We start from the raw sequence: 24,966 nt of genomic DNA, 5'->3' as shown, positions 1-24,966 counted from the left end.
TGGTGCGTTAGCAGTCGGCAGTTCACGTGCTTTCACCAGCAGGATTTTCACACGGTTCCTTCCTGGAGTTTTTCTGGCTTTTTTAAAAAAAGGCTTTGGGTTCATACAACAAATGAAAGCCAGACAGTCTCATAAAGAGATTTCCAGTGTCTTCACTTGAAACTACGTGGCTAAACCAGGACAAGGTTCGGCTGTCTATGAGCATGAACATTGATTTTCAGTAGTCTTTCTTTTTCCTTTTTTTTTTTTTTTTTACTAGAATGAAGTTTCAAATAAGCATTGCAAAGTCTCCGTGATACCTTCCACTCGTTGTAAGAAAATGCATCAAAATCAAAATGAAATTAATTTTATCTCTGCTTCACTACAAAGTTGGCTAATTTACATAAGAATTTCTAAACATGCCAAACCAAAAATATATATATATTTATAAATATATATATATAAAATAAAAATATATTTATAAATAAATAAATAAATAATATATATATATATATATATATATATATATCAATCATTTGAGAACAAAGAGTCTATGGCTGAGTTAGGGAAAGACTTCCTAAGTGTCTATGTGATGGGAAAAAGGGAATAACAAATTGATTTCAGCCAAAGCAAATTTTGACACGTACACAAAACTCCGCTGCGTCTTGCAGCAGCGCAATACATCACTGCCATCACTGCACTTACCATATACACACACCAATAATCACAAGAAAATAAAGCAAGGCTGACACGGAATCGTGACTGGGCAGGGTCTCCAAAGAGGCTGCTGGGTGGCAGTGCCATCTCACTCCTCAACGGAGCTGAGTGACAGGTGTTTATTCAATATCATCAGCGTGTTTGCTTTTGTCTGTGCTGTCCTCTGAGAAAAAAGGACGTACCATCCAGAAGGAACTACACAGTGCTCTCCAGATAATTAAAACTTAATTGGGAGGATACTAATTTAGGTCCCAATCTAAATATCCGAACTCATTCTGCATTCTCAACAGTGCGCAATTATACTTACACCTGATTCTTTTTTCTCATACCTGGTGACATATCTCATGAACAATGACCATGGTGACATCCAGTAAATAAGAAATAGATGAAACACTGGGATCCAGCAGTATTCTTTGCTCCACAAAAATACTTAGTCCCCAGTTCTCCATAGCAGCGTACGGATGCTTAGGCACAGCTAAAAGATCTAGAAATAGAATAAAACAATTCCAAAGGCTTTAACAAACAGGCCGGATTCTAAATTCATATCCTAAGAAAGTCCAGAAATCCGAATGAATGGAAAGGAATATTTGCTCTTTCTCAGTAATTTTTTTTTCTAAATTAAACTACCTGCCATTTCTACATGACAGCAGAAATATGGGCTATCCCTGTGCACGTGGGCCGTGTCCATTCATCACCGTTCATTTTCAGGCCCAGCGCTGGAGGAGGCTGGAGGTATCAGCACCATTATTGATGGGCCCATCCTAATAAGTCTCGGGAAGTCAAGGAAACCAAATGCAGCAGAAATCTACCAAGTCAAAAGGCTTTGTGCCTTCTAATGAAAATATATTCGGCTCAATGCAGTGGATATTGTCCTCTTACTTTTGCTTTAGATTTTCTTTTTTTTTTTTTTTCCCGAGAGAAGACATCTTGTATCAGTTTAAAGATGTGATGTGTCATTTTTCTAATTGCATAGATTCTCCTTTATTTTTTGAGCTCTGTTAAAAATGAAACGTTGCGTGCAAATACAGCTTAGAGACCAAACTGTAACAGGAGTCAGGGTGGCCAAAGGACTACCGAGGGAACCTGCAGGCTCTGGTTCTGGTCCTGCCCTCCACCATTCACCAGATAGATGACCTCTGTAAATCACTTAATTTCTCCAGACCACAATTCCCTCACCTATAAAATAAGGTTATCGGCCTTCATTATCTCTGAGATCCCTTCCAGCTCCAAAAATCTATGATTAGATGATTCTAAGATGCGTGCTTGTTTTAAAAGGCTGTGGAGGTAATAGCAACTTCTGGTTAAGGTGACACAATAAGTTCATGCTTTGATGTACTCCCTCAGCTCCAAGCACAGAGCAATGATAAATAAAATATTAAAAGGGAAGACTAAAAAAAATATCTCCAGGCTTGAAAATAAACCTCTTCATGGATCAGAAATGGTACAGAAATGCAAAGCAGTGATTGCATGTGAGGCCACAGTCCTGCTGGGTTCTGGCTGCAGGGGCAGGCAGTGGCAGCTGGGAACTGGCTCCAGCAGGATCCACCAGGGCCAAAGGGACCTAAGCCAAGCTGACTGCGTGACGCTGGGGGTTGAGGCAGGGCATGCATGCTCATCAGGGCCGCAAATAGCTGCTGCTCACTGCTCTTTGGGAAAGCTGGGAAAGGAGTCGAACCCAGGCAGCCTGAGTCCAGGGCCTTCCTCTTCATGGCACTGAGATAATGTCTTCTTCAGTCTCTGACCCAAACACTCCATTGCCCAATAACCCTACAGTCACTACCTAGGATGCCCAGAAAAAAATGGCACCAAAGTGTTGGCTACAGTATTGTTTTTAAGAGTGAAAGGGGAGGGGCGCCTGGATGGCTTAGCAGGTAGAGCGTCTGCCTTCAGCCCAGGTCATGATCCCCCAGGGTCCCGGGATCCAGTCCTGCTTCGGTTTCCCTGCCGGAGGGGAGCCTGCTTCTCTCTCCCTCTGCCCCCCACCCCCAGCTTATGTGCTCTGTCTCTCGATCTCTCTCTCTCAAATAAATAAAATCTTAAAAAAAAGGGGGGGGGGAGAGAAAACCAAATGCCTTTTATCAAGGTAGTAGACAAAGAAAACTCTAAGATAGCTAAAATAAAGCAACTGAAATACACAGTCTTACCCCTAGATTCTTACACTACATAATCTATATGGAAATCTGAAAAGCATAATGTTGAGGGAACAAGTAAGGTGTAAAATGACCTTTCCCGTGTACTACTTAAACAAAGAAGCAGAGTAATATCGTATGTTGAATACGGATACTCACACCTGCACACACATACCCAGATAGAGGGGTAAATGCACACGCAATCACACACGCGTAGCAATGATAAACACCAAATTCAGAAACATGACTGCTTCGGGAAAGAAAGGGCAGCAAGAGGATGAGGGCCAGTCTTTTAAGAGACGGATCCCACTTCAGCACAGGGTTAGGGCTGAGTCCCTTACCATCAAGCAAGTCTGGGAGACTGGAGCATATGAGAATTCATCTTCTCTACCTGGAGACAGCATTAAATTCCACGAGTTTCCAGTTGAGTCCTCCACGACTGCCCTGGACCCTCACTCAAGATGCTAGTCATAAGGCCAGGCCGTTCCCTATACTTGCAGCCGGCTGGCTATGCATCAGCGGCTCCCATGACCTCCTCCTCAAGTTCGGTTAATGTGCTAGAGAGTCCACAGAACTCAGGGAAACACTTGTACTTACTGGGTTACCAGCTTACTATAAAAGGATAGAACTCAGGAACAACTGGTTGGGAGCGATGCACAGGCAAGGTATGGACGAAGGGTGTGAAGCTTCCATGCCCCCAAATCTCTATCTGTTCACTCCCGGGGAGGCCCTCTGAACTCCATTCCTTGGGGATTTCACAGAGACTTTGCTACGCAGACATAACTGACTAATCCATTGGCCGTTGGCAATGGACCTGGATCTCCAGCCCTTTTTCCCTCCCTGGAGGAGAGGGCCAGAGGGTAGGACTGAACTTCCCATCTCCCCAGTCATGTGATTGGTTCCACCATGATCAGTTCAGCCCCCCTCCTAGGTGGGTTCCAAAAGTCACTTTATTAACATAACAAGATACTAACATTGACTAAGAGGAACTCAACAAAGACTCAAACCCTTATGAAATTCCAAGGGTTTTGGAAGCTGTAAGCCGAACACCTTGTAGGAACACCAAATATATATGAGAAATACATATTTGGACATTCAGATGACCGAATAGATATTTCTTATTAATCACAGGGTCCCCTGGGTGGCTCAGTCAGTTAAGCATCTGCCTTTGGCTCAGGTCATGAATCTTGAGATCCTAGGATAGCGTCTTCATTGGGCTCAGCAGGGAGTCTACCTCTCTCTCTCTCTCTCTCTCTCTCAAATAATTAAAATCTTTTTTAAAAAATAAAAATAAATAAATCACAGTACTGCAGATGGTCACAAAAGGGATTTCAAATCTGTCTTTAATATTAATTTTCTTTAAAGCGGGTGATGGGTACATGGATATTATTTATAATATTATTGTTTCTTTTCTGTATGCTTTAAATATTTCATAATAAGAAAAAGAATAGGGCAGCCCGGGTGGCTCAGCAGTTTAGCGCCTGCCTTCAGCACAGGGCGTGATCCTGGAGACCCAGGATCGAGTCCCACATCGGGTTCCCTGCATGGAGCCTGCTTCTCCTTCTGCCTGTGTCTCTGCCTCTCTCTCTCTGTCTTTCATGAATAAATAAATAAGTAAAATTTAAAAAAAAGAAAGAAAAAGAATAAAACAGTCAGTAGTCTTACGGTTGATTGTCATTGATTCATCATTTCAATGAACATCTCATCATTTGCTGTATCCTCAAGTCTAAGATATGTATTCAAATACATCAATATGATCCCATATCCACTACATTTTAATCTAAGAATGGGTACCTGACAGCATTAATACTGGAGATAAAGAATAAGAATTGCTGTGCACAAGAGGACACATCTGGTTGGAGAAGTTCTGAAAGAGTTAGTCTTTGAGTTGGACATCAAAAGCTCATAGGATTCCAACAGGCAGTCAGAGGTACTACCTGCAGCCACTGCCACGAGTATTTATGGAATATCTCCTTTGCTCAATAGAAGAACTGCCATGTCCTTTGAGCTCTCCTTGCTCCCTGCTCCAAGGGCATGTCGGCGCGTGCTGGAGGATGGGTTCAATCAACAGAGTAAATGAAGGAAATTCAGTGAACAGTAAGTTCTGCAAAGACAACATGAGTAAGATGGTGATTGACTGATGGGGTCCGTGCCGTGTGGCCAAGGCAGGCCTCCTAAGGTGCTCACCTGTCACGTGACGTGTGAACAACGTTAGAAGCCAGCTATCCAAAGACTTGTAGACGTGTGTTCTAAGAAGGGAGGGCAGATGTAAAGGTCCCAAGGAGGAAATGAGACGGGTACACTGGACACATGGGAACAAGGTCAGTGTGGCTGAAGGAGATAAAGAAGGACAAATTGCAAATACATAACAAATAGACCTTCTCCTACTTAAGGTTTTGAGACCTTCCCTAAACATGACCAAAGTAGGCAAGAGAACCACACTGTCCACCACCAGCCCATGACAACAGCAGTAGCAGCCCGTCTGGTGTCACCGACGTGAAGGAACACATGGGCTTAGGGACGACCCTCTGGACCACACCAACTGAAAACAGAGGCCCCTCTGTAAGCCACGTTCTCAGGGGTTGACACTAGTCAGTCCCCAGAAGTACGTGAGAAGATGAGGCCCCGCGCTGGAATTTGGATCGGCTCCACTGGCACAGAGAGAAGATTCCTGACATGAGGCAGACGCAGACTCTAGGAGTTTGTGGTAAAGAAGAAGGTACCCCGGGGAGCAGCGATCAGATGGCAAAAGCCTAAGTGGCCGCACAAGGGGTCTGGTGAGGGCACAGCTAAAGGTGGTGCCAGAGAAACCACTAATGGAGGCCTGGCTACCCGTGGGTTTCCAGACAGCTGAGGGCACAGAGGGGAGCCCTGGGTGATAAGGCCATGCACCAACCACCCCAGAACTCCTGAGCCAATGGAGCCAGACTCAGAAAAAGTGGCGGAGAACAGAGTAAAACACAGACAGCTCAGTAATAGGAGGCAGCTTCTCACACCCAGAAAGGCTGTATGATAGACACAGGGAGCCATGTCGGTGGATAGCAGAAGCGGGGAAGTGGAGCTGAAACATTTAGGTGATGCCACTACCCACATGATGACCTAGTAGTGGGATATGAGAAGCTCGGGTTTTGTTCTAACAACCACTGAGAGAGATTTCAACTGGGCCGCTCTGCCCTACATCTTTACAACGTAAGGACTCTTAATATTGTTCATATCTGGATATGGTTTTATATTTTAGGAATACTTTTGGGGGCACTGGGGTGGCTCAGCTGGTGGAGCATCCAACTTGTGATTTCAGCTCAGGTGATGACCTCGTGGGTTGTGGAGTGGAGCTCAGGTCGGGCTCTCCAGTCAGCGGGAAGTCTGCTTGATGAAGTTTCTCTCCCTCTGCCCTCCTCCCCCCACTTGCTCACTTTCTTTCTCTCTCTAAAATAAATGGACCAATCCTAAAAAAAAGAACCTTTCACAAAGCATATATCCACATAAGCACTGACACACACACGTGTTCCTAACGGTTTTACTTCCAATAGCCAAAAACTGGAAATGAATGTCTATCGACACAATGGATAATGTGGTATATCAACGAAACTATTCAGCAATAAGAAGTGAACTATCAATACACATAGCAAAGTTGAATTCCAAGATAATTATACTGAGTAAAAAGGAAGATATATATACATATGGTATGAATCATGCATTGACATGAAATTCTAGAAAATGCAAACTAACCTATGGTGTCACAAAGCAGATCAGTAGTCTCCTGGGGATAAAGATGGGAGTGTTAAAAGACCACAACAGGGAACTTCTGGGGGTGAAGGATATGCTCATTAGGATGATGATTTCATGTTTTTATATATATATATATATATATATATATATATATATATATATGTAACATATATATAACATAAACATATTATATAAATATATAATATATAAATAATTATATATACTAATATATTATTAATAATATATTAATTTATTATGATTATATTATATAATTAATAATAATATATAAATATATCTTAAATAATCAAACTCCACTTTAAACGTGTGCCATTTACTGCCCTTACTATACCTCAATGAACCTGCTTTTTAAAAGTGCCCTCAGTAAGTGAAATATTCTTTTGCTTCACTTTGAAGCTCTTAAGATTTATTCACAATGAATTGGGTTATTTTAATTTTTGCAAACATAAATTTGTCATGAGCCTACATCCATTAGAATGTGCAACCATCCCCTTTAATATGCCTTGAAAACAGAAGAAAATTCAAATGTTTCAGAATCTAATTTACTTGGAAATTCAAAGAAAATCCTGGATAAAATTATGCATAGTACTCTGTTTCCAATTAATTACTAGAATTTTTAAAACTATAGGCAGATAGCAAATATTCATAGAATGCCAGGAAATGCAATTACAAACATTAACATAAAAATCTGACTTCCTCTTCTTGCTTCCTTCAAAGCACTATAATTTGCTTTCTACCTTTAACATCATGTCGAAATAGCTCTCGCTAACTGAAACCGCAAAATCTCACGCACCCTTCTCAGTTCGTATTTGCTTGAAATGGCTGAGAATTATCATCCTGCTTGTTGATTACGATCTGTCATAACAGGATATCCACGGCCCTCCCCACTTCTGAGACCAGCCTATCTGATCGTTGCTGCTTGTTTGTTTGGGATTTATTTTCTTGTTATCCTGACTTTGGAAAAATCAAAGTTCCCAGGATTTCCATCTGTGGGTTGTTTTGTGTTTTCTTTTTTTCTTTTTTTTTTTTTTATTTGACTCCTTCTACTAGTTTTCTTTGAATGTTCTCACCCACTCAAATGTCACCTGTCACCTCCCACATGCCCAGAAGCTCTTTGAGCTCCAGAGGAAAATATGGAAGCTCCTTGATGATAGACTGTTATTGGATAGCTCCCCCGGGCGCTCTTCCTTCTGGAATAGATCCCTCCCTTTAATCTGGCTTAAACCTAAAGATAACCTTGCAACTTCCTCTTTTGCACACTGAAGGAAAGTCAATCACCACGGAAAAGGTCTGGCTACCCTCACAACACTATGCTAAGGGGAACACTGAAACTACGTGGAGAGGCCCCAAGAATCAGCAAACCGGGTCTAATAATACGTACAAACACATACAAATACCACATGCACAGTATCAGTGGCAGTTCTGATGCATATCTTTGTAAATACCTACTCTAATGTACTCTACATTATGAAATGGCCACTAGCAAAAAAAAAAAAAAAAAAAGTGTGTAATATCAGGCCTCTCCTCTGCGCCGCAGTCTGATTGCAGGTGCACAGATCATCGCCGGTAGTCATCCAGAATAAGGTGCCCTCCGGTAGACATCCAGAATAAGGTGCCCTCCGGTAGACATCCAGGCCCACCCAAGGCCTGGCTCTAGTGTAGAGTCTCGTGTCCTTCAGCTCCGATACTTTCTGCCACAATATCCAGTTCACACACCATGTTCTAAGAGTCAAAAGGGTAGACGAGATGCCATTTGACACATGACCTCTAGGTACGTGTCCATCGTCTTGCTCTACCCCGACACTTCGTCCTTTGACTAGGCCAGACTCCCTAAAGTCCCGGCTCTCCTCACAACATTTCTTTGCCAGTCAATCCTGCCTCCACTCTCCACACCCCCACTTGCCAGTTCATTCTGCATTTGCCACCCATATATTTATCTAAATATGCTGAGAGTGGTAAGAGAGTTCCTGCTAAGACGAGAACTCACGATGACCCAGACTTCAAACTTGAGCCTGAAACAGGATAGAAAGTCCTGGGAGATAAGAGGCTAAATACCAAAGAAAGAAGTTTGACCCCCTGTAACTCAAGAGCACCACCTCAGCAGCAACCCCTCTAGCCCTGCTCTGAGGTGAGAGCGGCTGTCAAGCTTGGAGTAAGACCAGAGGGAGAACCTCTTTCCCTACAGAGCAGTCCTGGGTCCTGGTTGGGTATGAGGTTGGGTATGGGTTGGTTCTGCTCAGAACATCCAAAGTGCCACACATTAATCCTAGAAGTTTGGGGTCTCATAACAAGGAAAAATCCATAAGTCTCTCTCATGGGAATGACTAATCTTCTTTATTTTTCCTGTTTGTGTAGTAGATTTCTCCATCCATCCAGTCATCCATCATGTTTGTCGAATCCATACTCCATCTCAGGAGAGGCGTCTGACGATGATCTGGCTCCCACGGAGCTCACATTCCAGCTCTGGGGCTACAGGATAGTTAGAGGGAGTGAGAAGGAGCCGAAAATACTCAGATAAATAAATAAAATGAGATGAGATTAGGATGGGGACCGACATGAAAATGACACAGGGGATGTTAAAGAATAAGAGGTTGTGGGGAGGATACCTCCCGGTCAGAGTAGGTGGGCTGGAAAACCTCGTGGGGAGACTGCATCTAAGCTGGAACACCAACCCAACTGAACTTCACCTCTGCAAAGGCAGGTCATTTTTCACTTCAATCGCTGCATTTCCAGAGCCTAGCGCAGTGCCAAGAACATGGCTGATGTTCAAAAATTGATTGCGAAATAATCTTCCTTGTGATGACAACTTACGCTGACTATAGCTTACGGCTGGTTTTGCTGGTATTGCACACCAAACAGGTACATAACCACGGCCAATACCCATCTAAGAAAGAGCATTAAGTGCTGCAACTCTGGTCACCAGGCCCGAGGTTCTCTGTCCCGGGAGGTGCTCTTCCTGTTCTTTAAAGTCCTCCGCCGGGATCCCTGGGTGGCGCAGGGGTTTGGCGCCTGCCTTTGGCCCAGGGCGCGATCCTGGAGACCCGGGATCGAATCCCACGTCGGGCTCCCGGTGCATGGAGCCTGCTTCTCCCTCTGCCTGTGTCTCTGCCTCTCTCTCTTTCTCTCTCTGTGACTATCATAAATAAATAAACATTTAAAAAAATAAAAAAATAAAAAAAAATAAAGTCCTCCGCCGAGTGGCACTCAGACGCACTCCCTCCAGAGTCACAGAAGCGTTCTGAACTCCGCCCCAGGTCCTCCACTCAAATCCACCTTGCTGGGATCCCTGGATGGCTCAGTGGTTTGGTGCCTGCCTTTGGCCCAGGGTGTGATCCTGGAGTCCTGGGTTTGAGTCCCACGTCGGGCTCCCTGCGTGGAGTCTGCTTCTCCCTCTGCCTGTGTCTCTGCCTCTCTCTCATGAATGGATAAATAAAATCTTTAAAAAAAAATCCACCTTGCTTGCAAATCCCCAACCTCTGACCTAACCCCTCCTTCTTTGTTCTGCCCCAGGTCACCCTTTAAACTGCACCCCCAGTGCTGTCCCCATGCTGCATCCTAGTAACATCTCAATCACAGTCGAGGCTCTCTTTCCAGCTCTGCTGCCCAGGCCTTCTTGGCAGAGGGCAGGGAACCAAACCCTTAAACGCTGGAGCTTTGGAGTCCACACGGTCTGGGATCCAAACTCAGGTCTAATGCTGACTAGCTGGGGAACGTGGGACACACGGCTTAATCTCTCTCAGTTTGCACTTCCTCGTGGATAAAATGGAGATATTACTGGTGCCTTCTCTGCAGGTGGTCATGCAGATTAGATGAGCTGGTCCATGTCAAGCACTCAGTCTTAAGTACCAAACGTGATGAGTCGACGCTCTCACTAGTTGGGATCTTTCCAGTCCATCCCCACCTTCAGGACTTGAAAGCATTGCGGGCTTTAGCTTAGAAAGGATGAATCTTATCTTTGACCAAAGATGAAGTATTGGCTAATATGTCACATTAGGCATTTTAATTTTTGAATTGTGAGTTTATGTTATCCTATAAAGTGATACAGGACCTATCTACGAATGAGCGAACAAAACAAAGAGACTACATTATAGGACATTTCCATATTATCGTTCAAGGATGCTAAGTAAGTTTTTAAGGTATAGCAGGTAAAAAAAAATGTTATATTTTGATTATGCCATGACCAGCACTTGCTCAAAGGTATTATATACACATGCATCTATGCTTAAGTATAAAAATTGAAACTCCTTGCTCTAACAATCACATGTGGCTACGAGAAATATAAATTATGTTCGAAATAGTAATATAAACAAGATAGAATCCATAGAAATCACCTATTACTAGTATTTATAAAATGGAAACAAGCAACTTGTTTCCAAGCAACTTTGCAAGTGCAAATTCTAAAGTTATTTTTTGTATTTTGGGTTATTTTTTTTTACTCACAAACTGGTTAGGTTCTGAATGGCCTTTTTGTTTTGTTTTGTTTAATCTAGAGTAAAAGTCTTTATTTATTTTACACTTTCTATTTTATTTTAATTCAATTTGCCAAGATATAGTATAACACCCGGGGCTCATCCCATCACGTGCCCTCCTCGGTGCCTGTCACCCAGTGACCCCGTCTCCCCACCCACCTCCCCTTCTGCAACTCTTTCTTTATTTCCCAGAGTTAGGAGTCTCTCATGGTTTGTCTCCCTCTCTAATTTTTCCCCACTCATCCTCCCTCCTTCCCTTAAGGTCTCTTTCACTATGTCTTCTATTCCACAAATGAGTGAAACCATATGATGACTGTCCTTCTCCGACTGACTTATTTCACTCAGCATCACACCCTCCAGTTCCATCCACATCAATGTAAATGGTGGTAGTCATCCTCTCTGATGGCTGAGGAATATTCCATTGTGTATACAGACCACATCTTCATTATCCATTCATCTGTTGAAAGACATCTAAATGGCCATTTTTAAGTTCATTTGACAAAGAGTAGCTTAAGCTTTGCTCTTCCCTGGATGCATTCCACCAAATTTAAGAAAGACTCAGTCCTTCAAAGCTTAAAACAAAACACACTTTCTCCTGATGGACTTTTTATTGGGGCATCTTTCTATCAAAAAAAAAAGGCTAATTTCAACTACACATTTTGGCCTGTAACAGAATTTTCATCAGTACCACTTGTATTCACAAGCTTAGCATTTAAGTTCTCAAATTCCTAGCGTTCTCACAAAGTAGCATTAGGCCATAATATGCAGTCTATGTTTTTGCTGATCCTCCTGCCACATATTCAAAAGACTTTTTTTTTCATTTCTGCAATCACTTTTTTCCCCGACACTTACTGATTACTGTCAATTGCAAAGGAGGAATGCTTTTCACGTGTTGCCTAATTTCCTTTTCCCCTGAAAAAGGATTTCTATGCGAAAGGACTTTGCCTATACGCACAAGGACCATTTGTCATTTTCTCACCCATTTAATTTTTTAAATTAGTTCTACTTTAATTTCCATCACCATATTTTGCATCTTCCTTCAAGCACTTTCCAAACTCATGGTCTTTGCTTTAATGGGCATGATTAGGCATAAACATTGAACACACACTGAATGACCCCTATCTTCATCATCTGGTAACAAGTCAAATTGACTAATGCTTGTTATATAACAAAGACTTGCTATTATCTAAGAGAATGTAGATTGGAAGTAAAGGTTTCTCTCTATTAAGGTTTCACTTATGATGCAGTTTCATTTATTCCTAAAACACTGACTCATTACCTAATACAGGCCCAGACTGATCTGGACACAGGATATATAAACCCTAAACACTAAAGATACTTCCCCATTAACCCCTCTTGAGGTGTAGAAACCAATGGGGGATACAGTCAAGTTAAAAAGTAGGGACATTATGGACAGACGTGAAGGAAGCTGCAGTACAGTGCAAATGCCACGATGAGCACCTGGTATAATGGACGCAGCACATAGCAGAGATTAAGAACATGGGCTCTGAAGCCAGGCAGCCTAGGTTCAAAATCAATTCTGCTACTTAATGAGGCATGTTACTTATCATTTCTGTCCCCCATTTTCTCTACCTGTAGAATGGAGATGATTATAATCGCAACTATTTCACAGGGTTACCGTGAGGGCTACTGTTGGAACACAATTCTCAAGGGTCTCTCACATTTCTTATGTCTTATGAGCACGGATACTGATGGCTTTTCATTCCAAGCTGTCTTTTTAAGAATATATGTATAGCAAAAAATAGAGATAGTGTCCTGTCCACAGCAAAGGACAGGCACAGATAGCATCATTTTATAAAAGAATCAGGCTTTATAGGCTCAGGTTCCTCACCTGTAATATAATCTGGCGCATTTGCAGGCATCACCTGGCCCTCCTTGCATTGCTCTTGGGAATTGGGACTCAAGGAACTGGCACAAAAAATACTGAATCTCTGGCTACCCCTAGAGCAGTAAAGATTTTATCTCTAAACCAGGAATTCTGTGTCCCCTGCAAGCACTCATGAAACAACGCCAGGATGACCTGTCAGGCTCGCAAATAGGGTAAGGTAAAAATCTCAGACCCTTCACAGCTCTTGACGACTGTATGAATTCATCCATGTGAGTTTCTTAGAATTGCACCTAGAAGTGGCAAGTTCTAGATAGCTGTTAGGTTTTATGGTGGATCACCAAATGCCCCTCCAAGGATGTCCACAGCCTAATACCCAGAACCTGTGAACATATTAGATTACTTGGCAAACAGAAACTAAGGCACATATAAAAACTTGCTAATCAGTGGACCTTAAAATGGAAGAGCAACCCGGATCATCCAGATGCACCCACTATAATCACAAGGGTCCTGAAAAGTGAAAGCACGAGACACAGGAGTTGGTGTCCGAGTGAAGCAAGGTGAGAAAGACTCTGGAGGCCATTGCTGGCTTTGAAGATGGAAGAGCATCATGAGCCAAGGAATTTAGGCAGCCTCTAGAAATTAGAAAAGGTGACAAAATTTAGAGACCCCCCCCCCAAAAGCCTTCAATGAAAGCCTGGTCAAATTGCCAACGTACAGAACTAACTATAAGATAATAAATCTGTGTTGTTTTAAGCCATGAAGGATGTGGCAATTTTTTACACCATCAATAAGAAATAATAGAACATCACTGTCATCATCATCACCTTTATCATTATTACTATATTGATAAATATACAGTATTATACACCATGTAACATGTATTAATATGATATATTATGTTACCATATCATATACTATATTACTATATCATTATGATCATTACTATTATGTAAAAGAGGTCCCAAATCTTAACACAAGGATGGGGAAAGGCTATCTGGAGAATTATGAGGTTTATTGAATCAAAAGGAATTACCAGGAGGGAAAGAGTATTTCGGATTAAGGGTGTGTGAAAACAAGTAAGAGAGAATATGGTACTTTCAGTAAATAAAAAACAAAATCAATGTGGCTGAAGAATAGAGTGATGAATCCCGTTTGGGACATTCTGAGTTTGAGGTGCCTCTGGAACATCCAACTAGAGATCTAGTAAGAGAGGCCAAATATAGAGCTCTGGTGGAGGAGGGAGAGATCTGGGCTGTGGGAGCAGATTTAAAAAGTCATCAGGCAGCCCCGGTGGCTCAGCGGTTTAGCACCGCCTTTGGCCCAGGGTCTGATCTTGGAGACCTGGGATGGGGTCCCGTGTTGGGCTCCCTGCATGGAGCCTGCTCCTCCCTATGTCTGTGTCTCTGCCTCTCTCCCTCTGTCTCTCATGAATAAATAAATAAAAAAAATTTTTTTTTAAAAGATTTTAAAAAAGTCATCAACAGGGGCACCTGGGGGGCTCCGCGGTTGAGTGTCTGCCTGTGGCTCAGGGCCCAGGGCGTGACCCCGGGGTCCTGGGATCGAGTCCCATGCAGGGAGCCTGCTTCTCCCTCTGCTTGTGTCTCTGTGTCTCTCATGGATAAATAAAATCTTTAAAAAAAAAATCAACAAGTCTACAGTAGACTGTGAGTGATACAGAGTATAGACAAAGAGGACCAAGACGATATCTAAGGAGCACTGAGACTTGGAAAAGAGCAGAGGAGGGGGGGGAAACGGAGCAGGACACATGGAGGGGTATTAACAAGCACCGTCATAAGAGAGGGAAGTAAATACCAGAAGAGCGTGACACCACGTCACTGGAGAGTGAAACTCCCATTGGGAATGAACCTCCCAAAAAGAAGGCAGGAGCACACAACGTCTACAAATATCTTAGGTAAATTCAGGTGAATTTATAAGGCGTAGCTACTATACACTCACATAACAATTAATTAATTAAATATTAATGCTTTCAAATAATACTAGCGCACCATTCAACACCATTCTCAATAGATCTTCAAAATGAACTATAAGACCTTTTACACAAATATACCACGAAGTCTAATCACCTGTGTTAGCATCATCACCTAAAGGAGGAAAAGAAACACAATACAGTGCAAAGGGTTCTCGTTCATCAGTTATTTATTGCGTGTTCCTTGCCGGAGTGGGCTCATTCGAGAGCACGCAACTCAGGAGTCTTTCTTGTTTCAAAAGTGAGGTAGCTGGGAGTCATTCTAGAGGTTTGGATAGCTCTTTGACACTCTTTAATTGACAGATTCACATTTCCAGCAGAAGAGAGTATAAAAATAGTGCTATTTATAAATGAGCATTCTTAACTCTTGAAACTTGGAGTTGTCAGTAAAATGTATTTCCAAATTCACATGCACTTTAGACAGCCTGAGTACAAAGTGGTTACCTCTAAAAGAAATTATTTATGTAGGTCTGGCAAAGTGGAAACAAAGATTCATCGGGCCTTAAAGCCAGTCCCTCTTAACATAAACTGTGCTAGTAGTACACACAATATTCAATAAAAAAAAAAAATGCAAACATAGAATTCAAAGGAACCAATGTTGGATTCTTGGCTTACAACTGTCAAGCATTAATTTCAAGCAAAATCAAATAGTTGTTGAAGCCCCCGAGGGAAAAAAAAAATCATTGAAGGGCCCATAGTTCTTGATTTTTTATCACTTCTTATTGCAGTATAAAGTATTATCTGATGTTAACTGGCATCTAAACAATGGAAGCATTTTCAGTATACACAGGAAATACCAAAATTCACTGTGAAATTTAAAACCTCCTAGGGAAATCTCTGATGGCTGGGGTAATAAAGGCAGGGGGAAATACAGTTAAAAAATATACAATTATAGAACCAGAAAACAGTGTACTCACTAAATTTTAACTTGAAGCTAATTTGCCTTTAAGGGAACTAAAATAGAACCTTATCAGTTTAGTCCTTGGCATATTACTAAAAGATTTTTTTTAATAAACCAAACCCATAGATTTACCATCTGAAATAGCATCAAGTCACTCAACACCATGAAGAAAAATGAATATCATGTCCCATTCACGCTGAATAATGTATCAGATGGGAGGTGTTAATCAAAATATGACCAAAGGTACATGATGATTTGCTATAAATATCTTCTTGAGAGTATTAAAAAAAAAAAACTACCTTTTCCAAATTTTTCTACAGAAGAGTTTCTATTCAATGATTTTTTTTTCAAAACCCATTACTAGTGTTCCAAATATCCCCTAGTTCAATTTACATTAGATCAAGAAATGAAGTACAGAAAGAACTAATAATGAGCCAGAGATTGAACTGAAACCTTTACCTCTCAGGCTCCAGTATCTAATGTGCATCACTAAGTCATACGCCTAAAGTATATTTTATAGGAAGGAAAACATTTTGTATGCCTAATGGGGAAATGCTGAGAAGATGGGTTTTTTTTTTTTTGTACCCATCATAAAAATATTGCTCCTAAAGTAAATATGCAGGGAATTGACATGATGGAAAATTTCCAGAAACCGTTTTCCTAACACCACAGTTAATAGAGCACGAGGGGTCTACAGCTCAAAATGATATGTGACTGATGGCCGCACACTTGGGGCAGGGCGGGGAGGCTACTGTGAGGCAAATGTCCCCTTAATACACTATGCAAATTTCTACTTGTATATTGGAACCTGTCTGAATAGTTCTTTTTTTTTTTGAATAGTTCTTAAAATCAAAACCTGCATTCCGTGGAGTGCGACCCTAAAATGCACAGGTCCAAGAACTCATGTACTGCAGCAGCATTTGGGATGCCCCACTCCTGGATGGGGAACGGCACTCCTAGGACCTGACTACCCTACTGCCTGAGCAGAAAATCCTACAAAGTGGGCTGTTCTACAAGCTAAAGACCTCGGGGCATTTGGGTCTGTGTCTCTGGATCTCAGTGCATTATGCCTATGTATGCACATATGTGTATCTAGATTACATAAGATGTATAATATACGCATTATAGAAATATATATATAAATATATATATACAGAAATATATATACTGAAATGTATATATATACACATTATATATATACTGAAATGTATATATATACATTATAGAAATATATATACTATATATACATGTGTATACATGACATATTACATATATACATTTATATACAATGTATACACACACATATGTGATATATATATGACTGAAATTAGCTAAATTTTGGTGACCTCAATTAATTTTATGAGTCTATCATTCTAAATTCACGCTGGAAGTAGACCGCTCTCTACCGTGTCCCATGTAAGTAACTTCAGGCGGGTGAAGGTAATAAAACCAGACCACAATTGTAGGCTTTGTCCCAATGAGTCTAATTTAATCCAAATAACAGCTAACGATACTTTCCAAAAATCATCCTCAAGGTCTCACAATTGGCTATACAAATACAAGGCCTCTAACTTCTCAGCTGGTTTTAGTCCTAACCTCCTGATCCCTACTAGTCCTCAAGTTCCATCAGTTGTTGACTACTAGATGAATTGTCATATTTAATGAAATCTCTATCAGAATCTCAGGACGAGCTCCGTATCTCCTGAATAAGAGAATGTGCCTTTTATTTAACGAGATCCTCAAGTGAGTCATACAACATTAAAGTTTGAGAAGCACTGACATACAGCAGATCATCCACAGCAGGATGTTTTCCCCCAGGAGTTTTATAAGACTATCCACATAGGTATGAAACTAAATTACGCTTTTTATTTGTTTTTACTTTTGTCTGGTACAAACACTCTCCGATGGCCAAATTATCCAGGACCTTGGAGAAAGAGCAGGAGTTCCACAGACATCATGGCACAGCCTTTCTCACTAGTTCACTTTCAAGGGCTTAGGGCATGTGGCACCCAATTAAATGGATTTCTGAATTTTATTGCCTAGTTTAACTAAACCAACCCTAACAAAACAGGTGGTTTAAAAAGACTCCTGCAAAAAATTAACAGATTGAGCTTAATATAAAAATACAAGGACAACAGAAAATGACAAAAGCTGACAGCTCTTTAATTCTGAGTAAGACTAACTGATCTTTTTTTGAGCACATACAAAAAGCCAGGTACTTGCTAAGTGATTTGCAGACATTATCTCAGTTAATGCTAAGAGTTCTTTGAGATGGACACAATTCATAGCTCCACTTTGCAGATGAGGACTTGGAGCACAGAGACAGTAAGTCAGTTGAGCAGGCCAGTATGGTATTGGCAGAGATGGGATTCAAATTTGGCAGTCTAGCTTAGATCTCTCAACCACTATATTCTATTCACTCTATAGCATTTGCATTGTAAGGTTAAAAACAAAGATATGTTATTTATTACAAAAAAAGGAAAGGAAAACAAATTTATCAACAAGAGTACATATACTATTGATTTATATCCATTCTCACTAACAATGAACTTTGTTTTAAGCACCTACTGTGCCTTGAAATTTGTTAATGTAAGTATTATGTGCACTATTTTAAAATAAATAAATATGGCTAAATAGGTATGAACATGCTAAAAATTTCATGCTAGTGATGCACAATCAAAAAAAAAAAAAAAAAACCTTCTGTCAAAATGCTGTTGCTCTTAAATTCAAGCAGTCATTGGAAGAGCTGGTTAAAAATACACATTTCCAAGCCCCCAGCCCAGAGCCTCTGATCCAGTAGACTCAGGGAAGGGTGTGAATTTATATTTCTAAAAAGTGTCCAAGAATGGTGATGCTGCTGCTGGTCATGTGATCACACTTTGAGAAGCACTGCTATCAAGTAGGACCTCAAATATTTTCATACATTTAAGTCACCTGGGAAACACTTAAAACATACTAATGTCTGGTTCCCCTCCTAGAGATTCCAAATTGATTGTTGGTGTTTTCTTTTTTCTTTTAATCCATTTTATTTGGACACCATTTCAAACCTACATAATTCAGTACAAAGAATTATGTATATACTCTTTTCTAATTTTTTAATTAAATTCAATTTGCCAACATAGAGCATGCTCTTCATCAAAATTCCCCAAGTGTTAATATCTTATCACATCTTAGTTTACATGTGCTGAGTAGTATGTTTTTGTACATGCAAATGATGAAAATAAGTATATAAATAACCATTTCAGGGAAACTGAGAATATGGTGCCCTTTTGCCCCTCTATCTTTTATGGTATATAGTTCCTAGTAAAACATGGTCGTCCTCTTACTAAGTACCTATAGTTACCAAAATCAGGAAAGCACCATTGACATAGTAGAAACAGTCTGCCGACCTCACCCAGTTTTAGCCAATCATACCAATAATGTAGCAAGAGAAAATTTAGTTACATGTCTTGCATTTAGTTGTCCTGTCTCTTTAGTCCCTTACAATTTGGAAGAGTTCACAAAGGAGGGACCTAGCCTTCCTCACTTTTTAAACAGTCCTCCTGTGAGGCAAGAATTGAAACACACTGCTTTAGGAAGAGGGAAGTAGAAGGACAAAGACTAATTCAAATTAATCCAGGTAAGAAATAATAGAATCCTAACTAAAATACAGAGGCGTTTCAGAGATGGAAACAAGACAGGACTTGGCAATTAATTAAGGACTGAAGATAAGAAACCCACCCAGGAGGCATAGACCATGCTACCTAGTTGAACGAGTGGGTAATGAATGGGATCATGGTGTTTCATTAACCAAGATTGTGAATCCATGAACCAGAAGGGGCAGGAAGATAAGGAGAAGAGAAAGGGAAAAATATTTTTATATTACAAATAGAACAAATTATTTTCATAATGCTAACCTCAAAAGTCCATTTTTGCTTGTAATGGAAAAATGATACAAAAAGTTCCTTCCCATTAAGAGCATACATGTCTTTAAATCCTTCCAACGGTTAAAAACCCAGGCCTCCTGGCTTCCAAGTTCATGTTCTTAATCTCTACTTTATGCTGCATCCTGTTCTATTTTTATGTTAATGAGAAAGAAACTCAATTAAAGGCCAAACTATAAGTCAAAAATTGTAGGGATTAGCACCCAGGGCTATGAGATTCTAAAACCATCATGCCAGCCCTAGTCTGTCTATCTTTTTATTCCTGAAGATGCAGTCTGAACTAAAGCTATTGTTTTTAGAAGCTTTGGAAGAAAAAATAAGAACAGAGGTAGTGGGTCTGGAAAGCTGGAAAAAAAAAGCGTCGACATTTCAGATCACACGGACTTCTGCTGGTGTCTAGGAAGACATGAAGTAAACAACATTTCCAGGTTTCTTATGGACTTCCAGGGTTGATTTCCACAAATATTCAATCCCCTCTTACAGAACTGTATTATAAGAGTTAAGACTCCCAGTAAACCAGCTCTAAATTCCTCTGCTTAAGTGACCAAAAGTTCACGTAAAAATACAGTTAGATCTCCATTTTACACATGATTTTTGTTGTCAACCGAGAACCTGAAAAATTTTTCAGGATGGCATTTTATCTGCTGTTAATGAAAAACATCAAAAGTTGCTCCCCCATCCACCAACACCCTATAACAAGAATGAGTGAATTTTAATCCTTAGGGGAAGGGGGAAACGTGATCAGATGCAAACCACACTCTGTTGACATTCTCAAATTAAGAAAATATATATGGCAAGGTACTGACTGCTATAATACAAAAATGTTTCATTTCCACTCTGGCTGAATATAACAGCAGGTGGTAAAGTGGTATTACAAGACAGTCAGTTTAAGCCCAAAGGCAAAAGATCCATTCTATTTGCAGAGTTAGCTTAAGTTATTCTATTGCTTCTTCTCTACGCACGCGCACATGCACACACACCCCTAAAAATAAAAACTTTCCATTATCTCCAAAGACAAACAAAATGACTAGTTGATAATGTCTCCTTTTTTTTTTTTCTCCTTCCTAGATTGCTTTCCATAACCCTGTCGTTCAAATCATTGGGCTAACCTACAACAGCACTCTGCTTACTCTGAGATGCGTGAGTGATATTAAGTGTGGTTTCTTAACAATCCTATAATTCAGGATGCGGTACGTAATAGGCACAACTTTTAAAAAATAGTTCTAAAATAGTCAAATGAATTAGGCATTAGTATCTGGCTTTCAAATACATTTTTATTGAAACACTCCCACCCTGAGTTTATAGAAGCTAATTAAAACTTACGAAATGTGGAATCCCTGGGTGGTGCAGCGGTTTAGCGCCTGCCTTTGGCCCAGGGCGCGATCCTGGAGACCCGGGATCGAATCCCACATCGGGCTCCCGGTGCATGGGGCCTACTTCTTCCTCTGCCTCTCTCTCTCTTTTATTTATTTATCATAAATAAATAAAATTAAAAAAAATTAAAACCTATGAAATGCTTAATATGAATACTAAGCTGAGCCACTGCTCATTTGCCAAATGACTGATTACTCAAAATGTTTTTCAGTTGAGGGAAATCTGTTTTATCATGGATTTACAGTGGTCTCAACTGTTAGACTAAAAATGCCATACTGCTAACCCAAATGACGTCATCACACGATTTAGAAAAAGCAACCTCTTTTCAAGGCACTGTACTACCATCTGCCAGAAAATGGTCTTAATAAATATACAAATCTATAATGGTTATAAATACAAGCAGTGCCCTTCTGGAGTTGTGCATAACCTAACCTATCAGATTGGGTGTCAACGGAATTAACAAAAAAGTGATTCCTGGTCCACACAGCTCGGCAGTCTAACGCACTCTGCAAGGAGACAGTGAGAGGGGCTTTCAAAATACAAATACGCTGTGAAGAGATGATTTACAAAATACGAATTACGAATATTTGATCAAAGGACCCGGTGATCATTAAGAGCATAATGGGAGGGCAATCTGGGTGGCTCAGCGGTTTAGCGCCACCTTCATCCCAGGGGGTGATCCTGGAGACCTGGGATCGAGTCCCACGTGGGGCTCCCTGCATGGAGCCTGCTTCTCCGTCTGCCTGTGTCTCTGCCTCTCTCTCTTCTCTGTGTCTCTCATGAATAAATAAATAAAATCTTAAAAAAAAAAAAGAGCATAATGGGAAATAAGCTGTGTTTTGCTTTATATAGGAGATAGCAAAAAAAAAAGGAAAAAGAAAAAGAAAAACAGAAAGAAACGAAAAGAAGAAAGAAAAAAGAAAAGAAAAGAAATTACATGGATTTACGTTAGAAGTGTCAGACTCATAAAAATTTTTTCTGATAAGAAAAAGTGCTGTTGAAAATCCAGGTAATGGGCCACGAAAGTCCCCTTACTTAGCATAGTACTCAGCTCTGCTGTACACTAGAATTAACTCAGGAGCTTTAGCAAGACTGATGCATAGGCCACCCCAGATTCCATCCGAATGTCTAGGGGTAGGGGCCCGAGCATCAATCTTTTTGGAAGTTCCCCAAATTATGTCTAATGTCCAGCCAGGATCTAAAACCTCCAACTTAGGTGATTTTATGAACAATGTTCCTACCTGAAATGAGACTAGAATGGCGGTTCTCAAACTTCAGTTTGCATTAGAATCACCAGGAGGGTTTCACAAAACAGATTGTTTGGTGCAACTTCCAGAGTTGGGGATTCAGTAGATGCTGATGCTTCTGATCAAAACCAAACCTTGAGGACAATGTGACTGGTTTGGAAGCTTAATACTCAAAATGTTGTCCTGAGCTGGCAACTTTGACATCACTTGGATCCTGCTAGAAATAGAGAATCTCAGGGGTCACCTGGGTCGCTCAGTCACTTAACCACCTAACTGTTGATTTTGGCTCAGGTCATGACCTCAGGGCCGTGAGATGGAGCCCTGAGTTGGACTCCACACTAGGAGTGGAATATGCTTGAGAGTCTGTCTCTCCTTCTTTCTTTCTCTCTCAAATAAATAAAATCTTAAAAAAAAAAAAAAAAAAAAGGAAATGTAGAATCACAGGCTACACCCACTACTGAATTAATATCTGAATTTTAACAAGATTCCCAAATGATTCATATAGATAAGAATGTGAGAAACACTGGTCTAGGGCATAGACCAATTAAAAAGTTTACTAGAAAAAAAAAAAAAAAAAAAAAGTTTACTAGAATAAGAAAAATACAAATGGGGATGAAATCGAGTAGGGACTCATAAATTCCTAGAGAGACCATATTCGGAAAACTTCTGTGCTAACCAGCCAGGGCCCATGAGGGAATGAAGATTTAGTTACCAGATACACGCATTTTTCAAGAAAGATGGCAATTTGGATTTTTATGTGAAATCCCCCAACTGTAAAATATTAGCAACTAATTCAAAGGTTTTATAACACCTTTAAGACCAACTAAAATATGTCCGTGGGCCATATTTGTCCCATAGCTTGCCTGTTATGTGATCCCCCCGCCCCATCTGGAAAGACTCAATCACTAATTGAATCAGAATTTGAAATAAATCACTGGAAATCCCCTTAGAATTCTTCTTTTAAAAACCAAAGATAAATGATATATTTGACAATAGTTAATTATTTTCCGTAGGGCATACTTCTGCCTGACGTGAACTCAGCAAAGCAACAGAAATAAACGTTAGACAGGGCCGCTTTGATATATGTGTTATGGAAGAGAAAATACATAGCTGTAGGGTAGGAGGTGAGAGAGGATGCTGAGATGCCTCTGCTTGTGCCTCCGAAGAACAGGAGATGCACAATCAATCAATCTCAAAATAAGGAAGGTGAGGCATTTGATTGTGTTTACTGATAAATACACAGATGGACACAGCCAGATTTCTAATCCTAGGCCTTGGAGAGCAGAAGAAAAATAGTGGTGTTCTATATGTAGGATTTATTTTCACTTGTAAAGGAAGATAAGGAAAAAAAAAAAAAAACACCTTGATTCCATACTCTTTCCCCATCTTTATTTACCAGCATTACAATTAGATCATCTCCTTTAACTAGAAAGCGTCTGAGAAAGTTTTCCAAGGAGGCACATGAAGCTCTTCGTGGGTGCCATCTTAATGATCACTGGGTGTTTTTTTCTTTAAACCTTATACAATCACTTATTAAAGTCATCTTAGAAGCTATCTAGAGGGTCACAGGACAGAAGCTTTCGGGAAGGTCACAGGGACTAGAAAAACACAAAAGGAGTTGCTAAGCAGGTTGAAATGCATCATGAAAGTCAATTTATACATCTGAAGTGGGAGAGAAGAGCACAGAGAGTTACGAAAACTGCTTATTACTCTGCTAGAGTAGCAGTAAACAAGTGAAGTCTCATAAAGGGCATGGGAATGGGACAGGAGAGAAGATCAAGAGAAATACCCACTCTCCCCCAACCGGGCTGGCCTCCCCAGCACACCTCTTTGACTCCATGACCCTTTGACTCCACAACCTAAAAGGCTTTATCTTAAGGACCGGTAGCACATTCCTTAGCCTGTGATAAAAGGCATTCATAAAACATTTTAGCTTTCATCCTATTTATTAAATATTATCTCACACTTCTCTCTAAACCCCTTCAATGAGGCCAACAATTAAGACAATGGATACTTTCCTGTTTTCTAAATACGTCCTTATAAACTTTCCAAGCCTTTTGCCATCAGAATAATGAAACTAAGGTTAGTGGGATGTCCTTCTTGGTTCAATATTTGAGACAGCCACCATCACCTCCTTGTTCTCTCATTAGCCTATTTTATCATTTTTTTAAGAATTTATTTATTTATTCATGAGAGATACAGAAAGAGAGGCAGAGACACAGGCAGAGGGAGAAGCAGGCTCCATGCAGGGAGCCTGATGCAGGACTCGATCCCAGGACCCCGGGGTCATGCCCTGAACCAAAGGCGGACACTCAACTGCTGAGCCACCCAGGCATCCCTCGTTAGCCTATTTTAAAAAGTCTTGGGTATGCCAGTGACATTTAACTAGCAAAGGTATATGAGATAAAATTATTTCTTCAGAAAAAAAAAAAGTAGCACCTCAAACTGCATACGGAACCTTAAATGACATGTATTAGCAGATAAAGGACAGTCTTTTACAGCTCTACCAAAATAAGGGACTTCGCAGTGGAAGCAGCCAAGGTTAGAGACTGCAAATGTGAATATATCCTAAGATATATATTTAGATCTTAAATATTGACTTAAATATTGACTCTGATTGACTTTTCATCTTTGGGGATTTTTT

General features: G+C 40.5%; 1 protein-coding gene across 1 annotated transcript in view; it reads right to left on the bottom strand.

Annotated features, from left to right (window-relative positions):
• TRHDE (thyrotropin releasing hormone degrading enzyme) overlaps positions 1-24,966 on the bottom strand; it is a 371,687-nt gene that overhangs the window by 175,179 nt on the left and 171,542 nt on the right. Inside the window, 1 exon segment of the mRNA XM_038550024.1 lies at positions 1,026-1,180. Coding sequence (XP_038405952.1) covers positions 1,026-1,180 — 155 coding nt within the window.

Source organism: Canis lupus, chromosome 10 (genome assembly GCF_011100685.1).
Source record: "Canis lupus familiaris isolate Mischka breed German Shepherd chromosome 10, alternate assembly UU_Cfam_GSD_1.0, whole genome shotgun sequence".
NCBI classification, from domain to species: domain Eukaryota; kingdom Metazoa; phylum Chordata; class Mammalia; order Carnivora; family Canidae; genus Canis; species Canis lupus.
The sequence above is the reverse complement of the archived record's forward strand: the minus strand, read 5'-3'. Positions and strand labels throughout refer to the sequence as shown.